At 30.7% G+C, this 12,338-nt stretch overlaps 2 protein-coding genes across 2 annotated transcripts; both read right to left on the bottom strand.

Moving 5' to 3' along the window:
* Positions 1-40: 40 nt before the first annotated feature.
* Positions 41-1,613, bottom strand: LOC129304098 (probable WRKY transcription factor 60). Its single transcript, XM_054943745.1, has 4 exons — positions 1,546-1,613; positions 1,126-1,380; positions 924-1,040; positions 41-557 (listed from the first exon to the last, which is right to left on the bottom strand). Exons 1-4 carry the CDS (start codon positions 1,555-1,557, stop codon positions 225-227), a joined length of 717 nt encoding a protein of 238 aa, XP_054799720.1. The 5' UTR covers positions 1,558-1,613; the 3' UTR covers positions 41-224.
* An 8,858-nt stretch (positions 1,614-10,471) lies between these two features.
* On the bottom strand, positions 10,472-12,338 carry LOC129303700 (WRKY transcription factor 18-like). Its single transcript, XM_054943178.1, has 4 exons — positions 12,051-12,338; positions 11,585-11,941; positions 11,032-11,148; positions 10,472-10,904 (listed from the first exon to the last, which is right to left on the bottom strand). The coding sequence occupies exons 1-4, from the start codon at positions 12,120-12,122 to the stop codon at positions 10,647-10,649; spliced, it is 804 nt and encodes a 267-aa protein (XP_054799153.1). The 5' UTR covers positions 12,123-12,338; the 3' UTR covers positions 10,472-10,646.

Below are 12,338 nucleotides of genomic sequence, written 5' to 3'. Positions count from 1 at the left end.
AAATAAGATTCAGAGGTTGATTGCTTATGATTGCGAATGACCTTCGCCTTCATTCTCGTCTCTATCTTATTATCAATTCATGAAATGATATTGACATGTATAGAGAGAGGAAAATTGCACACTTCCGTTTATATATGCATCGCATACAGATTACTTGAAGTTTAAAAATTCAATTGTAAGAGAACCTACCAACTTCCTAACTACGTTCTAAATATTCATTCTCTTTACACTTCACCAAGACTCAAATTAAGATCAAGGTCTTGTTGCTTGCGTTGTTGGGTAGTGATGGATCGAGCAACTGCTTCGGCTAACGATACAGTGAAGTTGGGATCTTTAACGAGAGAACCCACAAATTGATCAATTCTGAAGTTGCTTAGATCTTCAGTGTGTCTTCTTTCTGTCAGAAACCACCTAGGAATCCCAACACCATTAATTTTGGTCTCTTCTTTGTCGTCGGCAATTGAGCCTTGGGGAGTTTTGGGATCAACAGTTCCATGGTTGTGTTCTCCTTCATAAGTCGCCACAAGGATAGACCTGTCTTTTACGCTTCTTTGTACCTACTTTCATTGAGTAATTGCCATGAGGATATAGTCTCTTGATTAAACCACATTTTCATCTTCAAATCTTTCATCACATCGCACCGACAAATTCATAATATACATATATGTGATGTTCAACGTTGAAGAAACCCAAAAAAAAAAAAAAAAAGCACATACGATATGTATGAACTGGGCAAGAACCATGCGAGCTTATCATGGGCACGAGCCAATTAGTTGCCCTTAAAGAACAGAAAAATGGCTTATTTTGGCATTTTATTTCTTGATTAGTTCTTTGTTCCAGATGTCCTTGAGTGACAACAACCAATAAAATTTGGAAGAACGGATCATGAGCTGATATGATTAATGCGTGTGTAGTATATATACCTTCTTTTTGACTGGGCAGTTTGGAGACATGGAACATCTGAAGTAAGCTCGAGGCGATGGATTGTCTTTTGTAACCTTCTGGCCATACTTCCTCCACTGATATCCATCTCTTACTACCTATACATCCAAAGGAATTTTCAAAATTACATATCAACCTCCACGGTAGAATCTGAGCTTTTACTCATAATTTACACGGACGTACCATACTATTGTCCTTGGGATGGGTTCTAGCGAAGATTTGCAATGGCTTATGTGCTATAGGTAACTCAATTCTTGGTCTCTTATTACTCGTATCGTAATAATCAGACACTAATACGCTTTGATTCGAGTCCGTGTCTCTCATTTCTTGAAGTTGACACTGGACCTTTTGGTATTTGCTGGTCAGAACTTGAAGCATCATTCTCAGAGCGTTATTCTCATCTCTCAGACGTTTCAACCCTGATTGAAGCGTTTCTTCCTGAACAAACAAATATATGCCCCCATGAATTTCTCAGTGTTCTACCCATATAGTATATATAACAATTAAGAAGAATCGAGCATGAAAGCACCGATGGAATGATGTTATTGAAGGTACAGAAACAGATTAAACAAAGCAAACGAAAAGAGAAACATATACAGTTACCTTTCCGTCCATTGGGGGAAGTTGAATGGGAGCTTGAAGAAGAAGAAGAAGAAGAAGAAGAATATGTATTGAGTGTGTATTAAGACTGGAATAATGAAGGAGGTGTTGATTATTTATAATAGGATTATTGGGTAGTTGAAGGTGGGGGTGACTGAGACTAGAGAGGAGAGAAATTCTTTTGATGGCTACTTTTTTGAAATACTATTTCCGAGCGAATCAGACAGCTTGATCAGGGTCTGGGGCTTCTGGATTCAACTCCACGTGTTGGAAAAGGGAGGTTTATGCGGATATATAAGAATTATTTCTTTGAACAGAATCCCGCGTGCGTCCATGGTCGAACGTCAGGAGGGCTGATGTCATCGCAAGACGCAAGCTGACGATCGTAATTCATCGACGTCTTCCGAGGAGTGAAAAGAAATTTAATGGACTTGGACACTTTCGTAAAAGTCCTCAGCTACAGCATTTTTTTACCGTTGCAAGAAAATTCAACAAAGTTAATACTGTTGCGCATATACTAGTATTAGTGTCATATAGTAATATATCAATAAATGTCGGTCCAATATAATATAACTTAAATATAAAATCTCGAATTTAAATTTATATGAATTATTAATTACAAAAAAAAATATTTTTAAGAGAACTATCTAATTAAACCTGGTAATGCTTGAAATTGTATAACTTTCGATTTCATGACCATGTAATCTCTACTAGAACTGTTGGTAGTGATCTTTTTTTTTTTAAGAGTAGCACTGTTAAAAAATTTTGACAGTATTTTACTGTCTCCTAATGTCTAAAATTTTAACATTTTATTTCTTTGATCTCATTTATAAATTATTTTTAATATGTTTTATCAATATCAAGAAAAATTTTAAAATTTATTAACTCTATCTTAAAATTAAGTTCTCAATTTTATCCCTATTAAATATACACACTTCAATAAAATATTTTCTTTCTCTGACATTTAATGGAGGGTAAAAAAAATTTATAATAAAAATTTATGACATGACTTATAAATATGATCAAAAAAAATTTTCTCTCTGCTCTATAAATAAGATCAAAGAGAGTATTTTGTAAATTTATATTTCTTCCATCTCGAATTATAAGACAACTTTTAAAAAATTTTATTGTTCCACAATATAATATGCTCTGAGAAATTTTTTTATTAATTATGCTTGGCCAATATTTTTCTTTAATTAAAAGGAGAATTAAAATGATATTATAATGTAATAATTAAGTGTGTATGGAGGGTTTTTGAAAGTTTATAATCTAATTTTGAAAAAAAAAATTTTATAAAGTATTATTATTGTATTTTATTGATATGTATAATTTTGTCTCATATTATCTTATAATTTGGAAAGTGGGGATATAAATTTTTTTATCATTAAATAAAATGAACCATTGAGATTTTGGACATGCAGTAAAAAAAAAAAAAAACCCAAATACAGGACACACTTGCGCCGCAACGAACCGCAAAATGCCGCACTTTCATTGATGAATCTGCACTTCCAGCAACATTTTCACTGAAAAAGGCAGTTCCTCTTCTTTTTTTTTTATAGGTAAAAAGAAAAATACTAAAGGACTAAAATGTGGGGCCGTATATGATAAGTGATGATGTTTATGAACAGTGCTTGATTTTGGTGAGATTCTGAATTTTAAATTAATTGATGATTAGATGCTTTGTTTTCGGGGATTTTAATTTGACTTTGAAGGTGAATGTAACATTAACAAGGTTTTCCAACAGCTTTGTGACATGAGAGAAAATAGAAACAAAGTTTAAAACGGAAAATGAAAGCAAGCGGTAATTACTCATTAATTTAACAGCCATGCGTGTACCACAGGCCAATTATGGAGCAAATGCTCAAATTTTTCCAAATGTGAACGCCTCCGATACGGAAGAGTTGTTGATGACCGATGCGATCGACGACCAATTTAATTAGTGTCCAATTGCATCATTAAAGAATTGTGTGTGTGTGTGTATAACAAAAATGCATACATACAACATCTTTTTTAAAATATTGTCACTCGAGTTTAATTACTTGGACAATTTCTTTCAACAACAACAATAATGATTTGTTGTTGTTATTAAGGATATTTTAGTCTAATAACATCAAATTTTATTACAGTCTAGGCTATTTAATAGTTTTCTTAAATTGTGGACACGAGTTTAAATAGTATTCCCTTCCGTCTTAAATGTAGAAACCAAATAACTAATTTCCGCAGATTAAGACAATTCATTAAATTAGTCTTTTGTGAGAAATTGTGTTAGTTCTTTTAAAAGAGCCTCGTTTTCATGTCATTTATACTGGAAACTACTTATATTGATTGCAAACATTAACGTGTATAATCGGTAGGATAGTTTGAAAAAAAAAATAAATACAAGAGGCAAAAGTGACAGTGATCTTATACTTATAACCAAAATAAAAAAAATTGCTCATATAGCTTCTCTATTTTATAAGTTTGGTAATTTAAAAGTATAATAATTAAGTTATATTAAGTTAAAATTTATAAATTAAATTATAATTGAGTCAAAATTATAATAATTAAATTATAATTAAGTTAAAATTATAGAGATTAAATAATTATTTTTTCTATATCTTAGTAAAGATAGCACCGGTAGAAGAACTTCTTGTGTATTTACAAAATTCATATTCACCGACTATGAATGAATATCAATATTAGGAGTTCCCCTCGTATTAAAGACTGAAGGGGTGGGACCCGCGGCGAAGTCAATTGAGTCTGAAAGTCAAACACGTAACAGTGGGCCATCCAAACTTCAATAAACAGCCGAATCCAGCCCATGCACGTAATTGTTCCGTAAAAAAACTGACCACTTCAGGAACCAATAAATTAGCTCTCGATGTCATTCAAATTAAAAGTTAAAACTCGTAAAAAGTTCAAGCTAATTATCTTATTTGAGCAATAATTGGCTGCACATATTTAGTTACAAATTTAAGAGTACATTAACATAAGAATAAAGATATATTTTTATCTTGAAAATATTTTTTAAAGGGTATCTAGCATCTTCATATTTTTATTAGAGTAATTTAGCTCTTAACGTCATCAAAATGAAATATTTAATATTTTGTTTTGACAACGTTAAAAATAAAATTACTCTAATAAAAATATTATAATACTAAGTACTTTTTAAAAAATATTTTAAAAATAAAAATGTATATCTATCTTTAAAACAATTATCACAGCCAAATTAATTATGCAGTGACTGAGATACCCACATGAACCAAAACTTTTTCAGAGTTTTTCAAAGTCCAATCAAGTTCACAATTAATCTGTGTTTCCCAGCGCGTGAAAGAGAAGTATGCCCGGACTCTGATCTGCACTCTTTCCCTAAGCTGCTGACTGAGGCTAGCTGTTTGAGCCAAATCTTGCTTGATTATATATATAGGTTAGATTTCGCATGGAATTTGAATAGGAAAAAAATGTTATAATACAAATATATTGAGTCAAGTCAAGTTGGACCAAGGTTTCAAAATAACAAGAGTTGCTTACCCCCGGCATATTTAATCTTGTTTTCACATAGCAGATCAGGGAAAATGCCACATGTGTCATGAACAGAATTAATTATTAGAATGATCATCAATACAAAATATGATTAATATTGGGTAAATGTGTATTTTTATCTCTAAAGTATTTTTTGAGAAGCACCCAACACCCTAATATTTTTGTTAAAATAACTTCACCCTTAACGTTATCAAAACAAAATAGTTTTTCCCTTTTTGTCAAATTTTCAATCCTGGCATCAAACATTGACCGTTAAAAAACTTAACAGAAAGGGCAAAAATACTTCATTTTGATAACGTTAAGAGCAAAATTATTCCAACAAAAACTTTAAGGTGGTAGATGCTCCTCAAAAAATACTTTAAGGATAAAAATGTACATTTATCCATTAATATTTAAAGACTTATTCTCTTCATCCCTATTTATAAGGTGTTTTTTAAAAGATTATTTTTTAAAATTAATATATAATTTAGACCCTAAATTATAGATCCAAGGATGATTTAAATACTAAACTTTAAAAAGGTACATTATGAATCCTAAACAAATACAATTAGAGCAATTTTTTTCCTGCCGTTAACTTTCAACAAACATCTGTCAAATTTATATGAGAAAAATTACACTTTAAGCCCTAATTTGATAGATATTTGTTGAAAGTTAACGATAGGGGCGAAATTGCCTCAACTTTAATTGCTTAGGGTTCAAATATATTTTTTAAAAAAAACTAAGGGCTCAAATCACCTCTAAACCTATAGTTTAAGGTTTAAATTATATATTAACCCATGATTATATTACAAATTTTTCAAGATATGAAAAGAAGGAATAAAAAAAAGATAAATGATAATAATGATGATGAAACTATATAAAAGAAAGCTGTAAATTGTAATAATTAATAAAGAATTTTTTGGTGGAGATTATGATAGGTATAAATGAGACAGTATCGAGTGAATTATTTTTATTCTTGCTAGGTGAGGTTTTGATAGGCTATTAATGACAACAATAAAAGTATAATATAATCTTTCACTATAAGCGCATTTTTATATTTTTTCTTATTTGTTCTTTGGCATAATAGAATCTCATAATAATATCAATGAAAAAATATTATAATTTTTTGTTAGGAAAAAATATAAAATAATTTTTTTCATACATTTTTTCTCTATCTCTTTATTTACCATAAAAACATTTGATTCTGTTTTATAAATTTTCACTTTCATTAATCAATTCAAATCAATAAACTTATACACTCTTCAAAATGATTTTAAGAATTGATATAATATTCAAAATACACTTTTTTATTACTATTGAATTATTATTGATTAAAATACATTTTTCAAAAAAATATAAAAGGGTTAAAATATAATTTAGACTTTAAATTATAGATCCAAGGACGATTTAAAATTTAAATTTTAAAAGGATACATTCTAAATCCTAAACAATTAAAATTGGTGTAATTTTACCTTATTGTTAATTTTCAAAAAATGTTTGTCAAATTAAGGCTTAAAGTGCAATTTTTTAATTAAATTTGATGAACTTTTATTGAAATTTAATAGTAAGAATAAAATTACCTCAACTTTAATTATTTAAAATTTAAAATATACTTTTTTTAAAAGTTTAGGATTTAAATTATTTCTAAAATTATAATTTAAAATTTAAATTACACATTAATCTTAAAAAATAATTACATACTTTATCTACCATCATAATATTAGTTGCGTGTTTTTACCCACCACCACCATAATATTAATTATAATTTTATATAATTTTAATAAAATTAATATTTTTATTGATTTGTAAAATTTAATTAAAAAGATTTTATATATGAACACGGAGGGAGCACAGTGAAAGCGCGGTAGAAAGAATTGGCAGCGGAAGAGAGGTGGAATCCACGTGTAACGTATCGGTGGAAAGTTTTTCTTGTTCTCTTTTGGGGATCCAAGAACGTATTAATTCGGTTTGTTTTGTTGTACAAATGGTAGGGACAGATCATAGATGATATAGCCGTAGGTATCGTGTGAAAGCAGAAAAATAATTGTGGAACCCTTCAAATAATTTGGTCAATACATACGGCGCCTTTTACGTGAATCTGTGGCTACCCCTGACACTGACATATTTCATGCCACGATCACTGTTATTATCAAGATTTTAAAAAACGATCCGATCATTTAACCAAACTAACTATTGATTTATACTTCATTAATTCAACTGTAGTCCAATTGATTAATATTAAATTAATATACTTTTAATTTATATATTATAAGTAAATAAAAAAATATATGAATATTTATATTTTAAAAAATATTAATAAATGCTTGTTAAAATATTATATTATTAATGACTATATGATTAATATTAATAATTTTTTGCTGTTCTTTGTTTTAATTAATTTTTTTAAAATTTTAATTAATTCAGACCTATTTTTAAGAGAATCAATCCGACTTTCAACTAATTTTTTTAATTTTTGACCAGTTACCTTGTGTCTTGTTTTGATGGGCGAACCAAATTGGATCAAGAGTTGATTTTTAATTTAACTGATCAATTTGATTTGATTTTTAAAACATTAATTATTATCATTAGTTGCACGGGGGAAGAAAGGAAAGAAGAACAACTAAAAAAAAGCTTTTAAAGATAATAAAAAATTATTGTTTTTAATTTTTTTATTAATTTTCTCGTCTTGCTATTTACTTTTTATTTTTCCCTTCCTCTGAATAGGTCTTGATGTCAGAAATCCTTTCCCCAGCAGGACTGGAGTTTGTAAACTTGTGTTGATGTTAACGACAGAGTAGGCATATTCTTTGTAACTGCGACTGAGAGACAGCATACAAGAATCAATCTTACGTCCTACTCACAATTCTTAATTTGAATTCCTATGTATACGTGACCCTTCTCTCATCTATCAAATTGCTTAATCCCATCTTGTTTATAAATTGTTTTTAATATTTTTATCAAAATTAAAAAAATTTTAAATCTTATTAATTTCATCTAAAAATTTAATAAGTTTTTAACTATATCCCTATTAAATATATTTCTTTTAAAAATCAAATATTATACTCCTTTCATTTAAAAATATAAGGCATTTTAACTGAATTTTACCTCCCAATAAAGTAGATACTTACTTTCAAATTAACACTATCTTTTTATATTTATCCCTATTAAATACTTTACAATAAATATAAAGTCATTCATTAATATGAGCATTTTTTTTAAAAAAATAATTATTAGATCTCGATGGACTAAAAATATATTATATTTTTTAATATCTAAATTCTCAAAAAATGGCTTATATTTTTGAATGGAAGGAGTAACATTTAATAAACTTCTCAATTTTAATAAAGACAAATGATAAAGATAAATATAATAATAAATTAATGATTGAGGTATCCTATAAATAAGATTAAAGTAAACGCACTCTCTCCTTATTTTATAAATAGGATTAGGGGAGTAATTTCTAACTGACCACCTTCCAGTTGGAGTTATCTGGGTTCGATGGCTTCTTCTCATTGATTAGGATTAAAAATTGAATATTTTGGAGAGAAAAAGCTTAGCACGGTGACATATTAAAATATCCAAATCGAGTCTTCAACATCATCATTCACACTATTTATTTGGAATTCGAGTCCATCTTTGATGGGATGAAATATTTAACGACGCTAGTTAACTAATTTAAATTATATTAGATCGATTAATATTTGTTTAAATTAGTTTAAACTATATAAAAAGTTACACGTGATGATTTAATTGAATCTAACCTGAATTCAGAATATCTCATCATAAGTGGCTGGAGATATTCTCAATATAAATCACAATCATTTTTTTTATATTTAAACATATGATGTGATATAATTAAGTTGTGTTGATATTTCACAACCGACCTAAGCCACCCACACACTACAGGAGTGGCCACCCCGACTCAAAAACACAACTATGAGTGAAACACTTCCCTTTCCCTTTTTTATAGAACTGGCTCTGATAGTCAGTGCACCGGGTAAGCTGTTTCGAAGGCTAGTAATATTAAGGCAAAGAATATTCAACTTAATATAATACAACTTGTGTCCCAAATTTCATATGAATGTACTGAAAAAATATATCTACATAGTAAGAACGGAAGATGCACCTATACTCATGTTCTTAACGTGTTTAATTAAAATGGAGTTATATTAGTCTAAGGTATTTTGAGATTAAAGTTCCCTCCAAACCACAATATAAGTGGCTTTCTAGAAACATCTCTTGATCCAAAATATAGGACATTAGATATATTCTATGTTTTTTTTCCACTTATAATACCCTTAATGTTTTTTATTTGTTATTTTTAAATGCTCCATATGCACAAGCTACTAGAAAAACTTAAGGACATAAATGAAACGATGTGAACATTTTTAAGAAAATAAATTTTCAACTAACATTGTCTGTAAACCATAAATTAATTAATAATAACAAATATTGTGATAAGGGGAAATACTAAGGATGCTTTGAAATGTGTATCCTATTTGGGGAGAATCACATTGTAAGCCTAAAAATAGAGAAAATTATACTGCAGGCTCAAAAAATTCCAATAATATACTGCAGGCTTAATGGCCCTTGTTGCAATTTTATTAGAGGAGAAAATACAATTTTTCTCTTAATCAACTTGACACGCATAGATATTTAGTTGATAATTCATAAACACCATGTTGTATATTCATGAACTTTATATTGTAAATTGTCTATATAACATATACATTTTTTTAAATCTATTAATCAACTAGATATGTATAGACATTATATTAAGAATTTATGAAAATTATATTGAGAATCCATAAACATCATGTTGTTCACCCATGAATATTGTATTGTACATGCTTTGTGTGATTATTTTAATTAACCTACGAATCAACTAGATACTTATGAATAATGCGTTGAGAATCCATAACTATTATGTCATGCATCTATGAATATTATGTTGTACATGCTTTGAGTGACTATTCTAATATTATGTTGAGAATCCATAAATATTCATGTACATTGCATGACTTATATTTTAATTAACCTATAGATCAACTAAATACATATGTACATTGTGTTGAGAATTTATAAATACTGTATTATGCTTCATGGATGAGGGTTTAGGGCAAGTTTTGAGTTTTTAAATCATACAGAGATAAAATTATACTTTCGAGCAAGAAAAATTCAATAAGGACCCTTAGGTCTGAAGTGTATTTTCAAAATTTTTTAAGCCCAAACTGCAATTTTCTATTTTTTAGGGCTTGCAGGGCGATTCTCCCTGCTATTTGGCCATTTGCAGTCATTCTACGCAGCTTGCCACAGTAACCTTTGAGGCGTTGACATTGACCATGTCCATGTATATGCCTGCTCCTATGATTAAACTGGATGTGTACTTTGCTTTCAAATATCTTCTTATGACTGTGTAGAAGTCGTAGAAACCAAATTATATATATACATATAGAGTCTGGGCTATATATATAACAGCAAACTAGCCACATGTATATACATATTCCTAACTACACCAAGAACATACAAAAACAACAGAACCAAAACTCGCCGTGCATATAAATAATGCAAACGATGATCTGAACTACTAATCATTAGCTAAGCTAGGGAACAGTGCGCTCCAAAATTTTTCCTGAAATAGCAGCAGCAAGAGCTGAAGTGAAATCGGGATCTCTTGCCAAAGAAGAAGCCATTTGCTGAGCCAAAAACTGGTGGATGAAATCCTGGTCAGCAATCGCAGTGCTCGATTTCGCGGGATGAATTGGATCCATGACTTCACTTTGAGCCCCCTGCACAATATGGTTGTGCTCTCCTTCGTACGTTGCCACCAATAACGTCGGGTCCTCCGCGCTTTTTTGCACCTGATCGAGTGTTAATCATCATCATTATGTCTTATTTATTTATTCACCAATCATGGTCAAATAATGAAAGCTGTAATTATTGACACGAGAAGAGAAGAGAAAAGAGAGTTATGTAGCAGGTCTCCACCTTCTTCTTCACCGGACAGCTCGGGGCAAAGGAACACCTGAAGTAAGCCCTAGGAGAGGCGTTATCTCTCGTGACCTTCTGACCATATTTCCTCCACTGATATCCATCTCTCACATACTGCAATATCCAATAAAACAGATCCATCATTATTCATCTCGACTGCCCATGCAGATCGGCCGCACAATATATATGCAGCAAATTATAAATCATTAAACCTTTTAAGTGTTTTTTAATATTGTTGAAGCTAACGGCATCAGTTAATTAACCAACTCTTACGATGAGAAATTGGCATGATGCAGATGCTGACCAGTTTGCTACGACCATGACAAGCCTATCGGTATAATTAATGAATCATCGACACACTCAATTCGTTCGTGTTCATGATATATCACTGGATAGAACTTAGTTTTTCTTGGTCAATTTTGGTTCAATTACAACCACTCCAAAGGATGAAACCAGAACTCATCGGAACGGTCTTCAGACATAGAATATTTACAAGATGCAGTGCGCGCGTCCACGCGCACGCACACACACACATGATGAAAAGACTTACTAAGCTGGGATCAGATGCCTGCGTGCGCACAACAACCTTTGAAACCTTAGGAGAAATTGGGTGGCTGATCGGACTGGGGTCCTTGGGCCTCCTGAATGAATCCTCAGTGCTGGTGCTGCACTCGGAAGCGCCGCTAAAACTAAACATATTATTAGTAGCAATACAATTCTCGTTTTCAGCCTTTCTCTTCCTTGATTGTACTACACTTAAATCTAATTGAGAATTCGTGGTCTTGAGAACTTGGTTAAAATGATTCTGCAAAGCACTGTAGCTCTTATTCACGCGACTAAGCTTCTCGGTCAGCATCTTTTTCTCGCTATTTAAACGATGCAACTCTTCCATCATCAAAACCTCAGGCTGCTCGAACAATTTAAATTTCCAACATTTACCAAATAAAAAAATTGAAGAACATTGTATGCAAACAGAGAACACAAATTGATATATTCGAGGTTAGGTTTGAACGAACCGGGACACCGTCCGCATGCGGAGAAGGATTAACGTTGAGATTGAGAAAGGTGTTCTCGCACCTTGGTTCCATCGCAAACTCTGGTTAACAAGGGAAAAGAAGGGGAAAGAAATGGCTTGAAGCCACCTAACAAAGTGGTTTCTAACCTTGCAGCAGTTGATTTAAGTGAAAGATGAGGAAAATCTCTTGAACAAAAATATATATAGGAAAAATATAGACAGAAGAGGGGAGGCATCGGTTATCGTTATTTTCATTTATTTAGGTGGGATGAAGGAAAGTCGCAGGAAA

This window comes from Prosopis cineraria, unplaced genomic scaffold (genome assembly GCF_029017545.1).
Source record: "Prosopis cineraria cultivar Desert tree isolate PC_DT_omini unplaced genomic scaffold, ASM2901754v1 PC2, whole genome shotgun sequence".
NCBI lineage: Eukaryota > Viridiplantae > Streptophyta > Magnoliopsida > Fabales > Fabaceae > Prosopis > Prosopis cineraria.
Note: the sequence above shows the minus strand (reverse complement) of the source record. Positions and strands in the feature narration are given on the sequence as shown.

What these genes read in the sequence shown, in the direction of transcription:
- LOC129304098 (XM_054943745.1), bottom strand. An exon ending in ATCCCAAGGACAATAGTATG is followed by an intron (nt 1,041 to 1,125) that starts GTACGTCCGTGT and finishes TTGGATGTATAG; the next exon opens with GTAGTAAGAGATGGATATCA. An exon ending in ACTGCCCAGTCAAAAAGAAG is followed by an intron (nt 558 to 923) that starts GTATATATACTA and finishes CAATGAAAGTAG; the next exon opens with GTACAAAGAAGCGTAAAAGA.
- LOC129303700 (XM_054943178.1), bottom strand. Translation starts at nt 12,122, where the DNA reads ATGGAACCAAGGTGCGAGAACACCTTTCTCAATCTCAACGTTAATCCT. An exon ending in AGGCATCTGATCCCAGCTTA is followed by an intron (nt 11,149 to 11,584) that starts GTAAGTCTTTTC and finishes TGGATATTGCAG; the next exon opens with TATGTGAGAGATGGATATCA. An exon ending in GCTGTCCGGTGAAGAAGAAG is followed by an intron (nt 10,905 to 11,031) that starts GTGGAGACCTGC and finishes ACACTCGATCAG; the next exon opens with GTGCAAAAAAGCGCGGAGGA.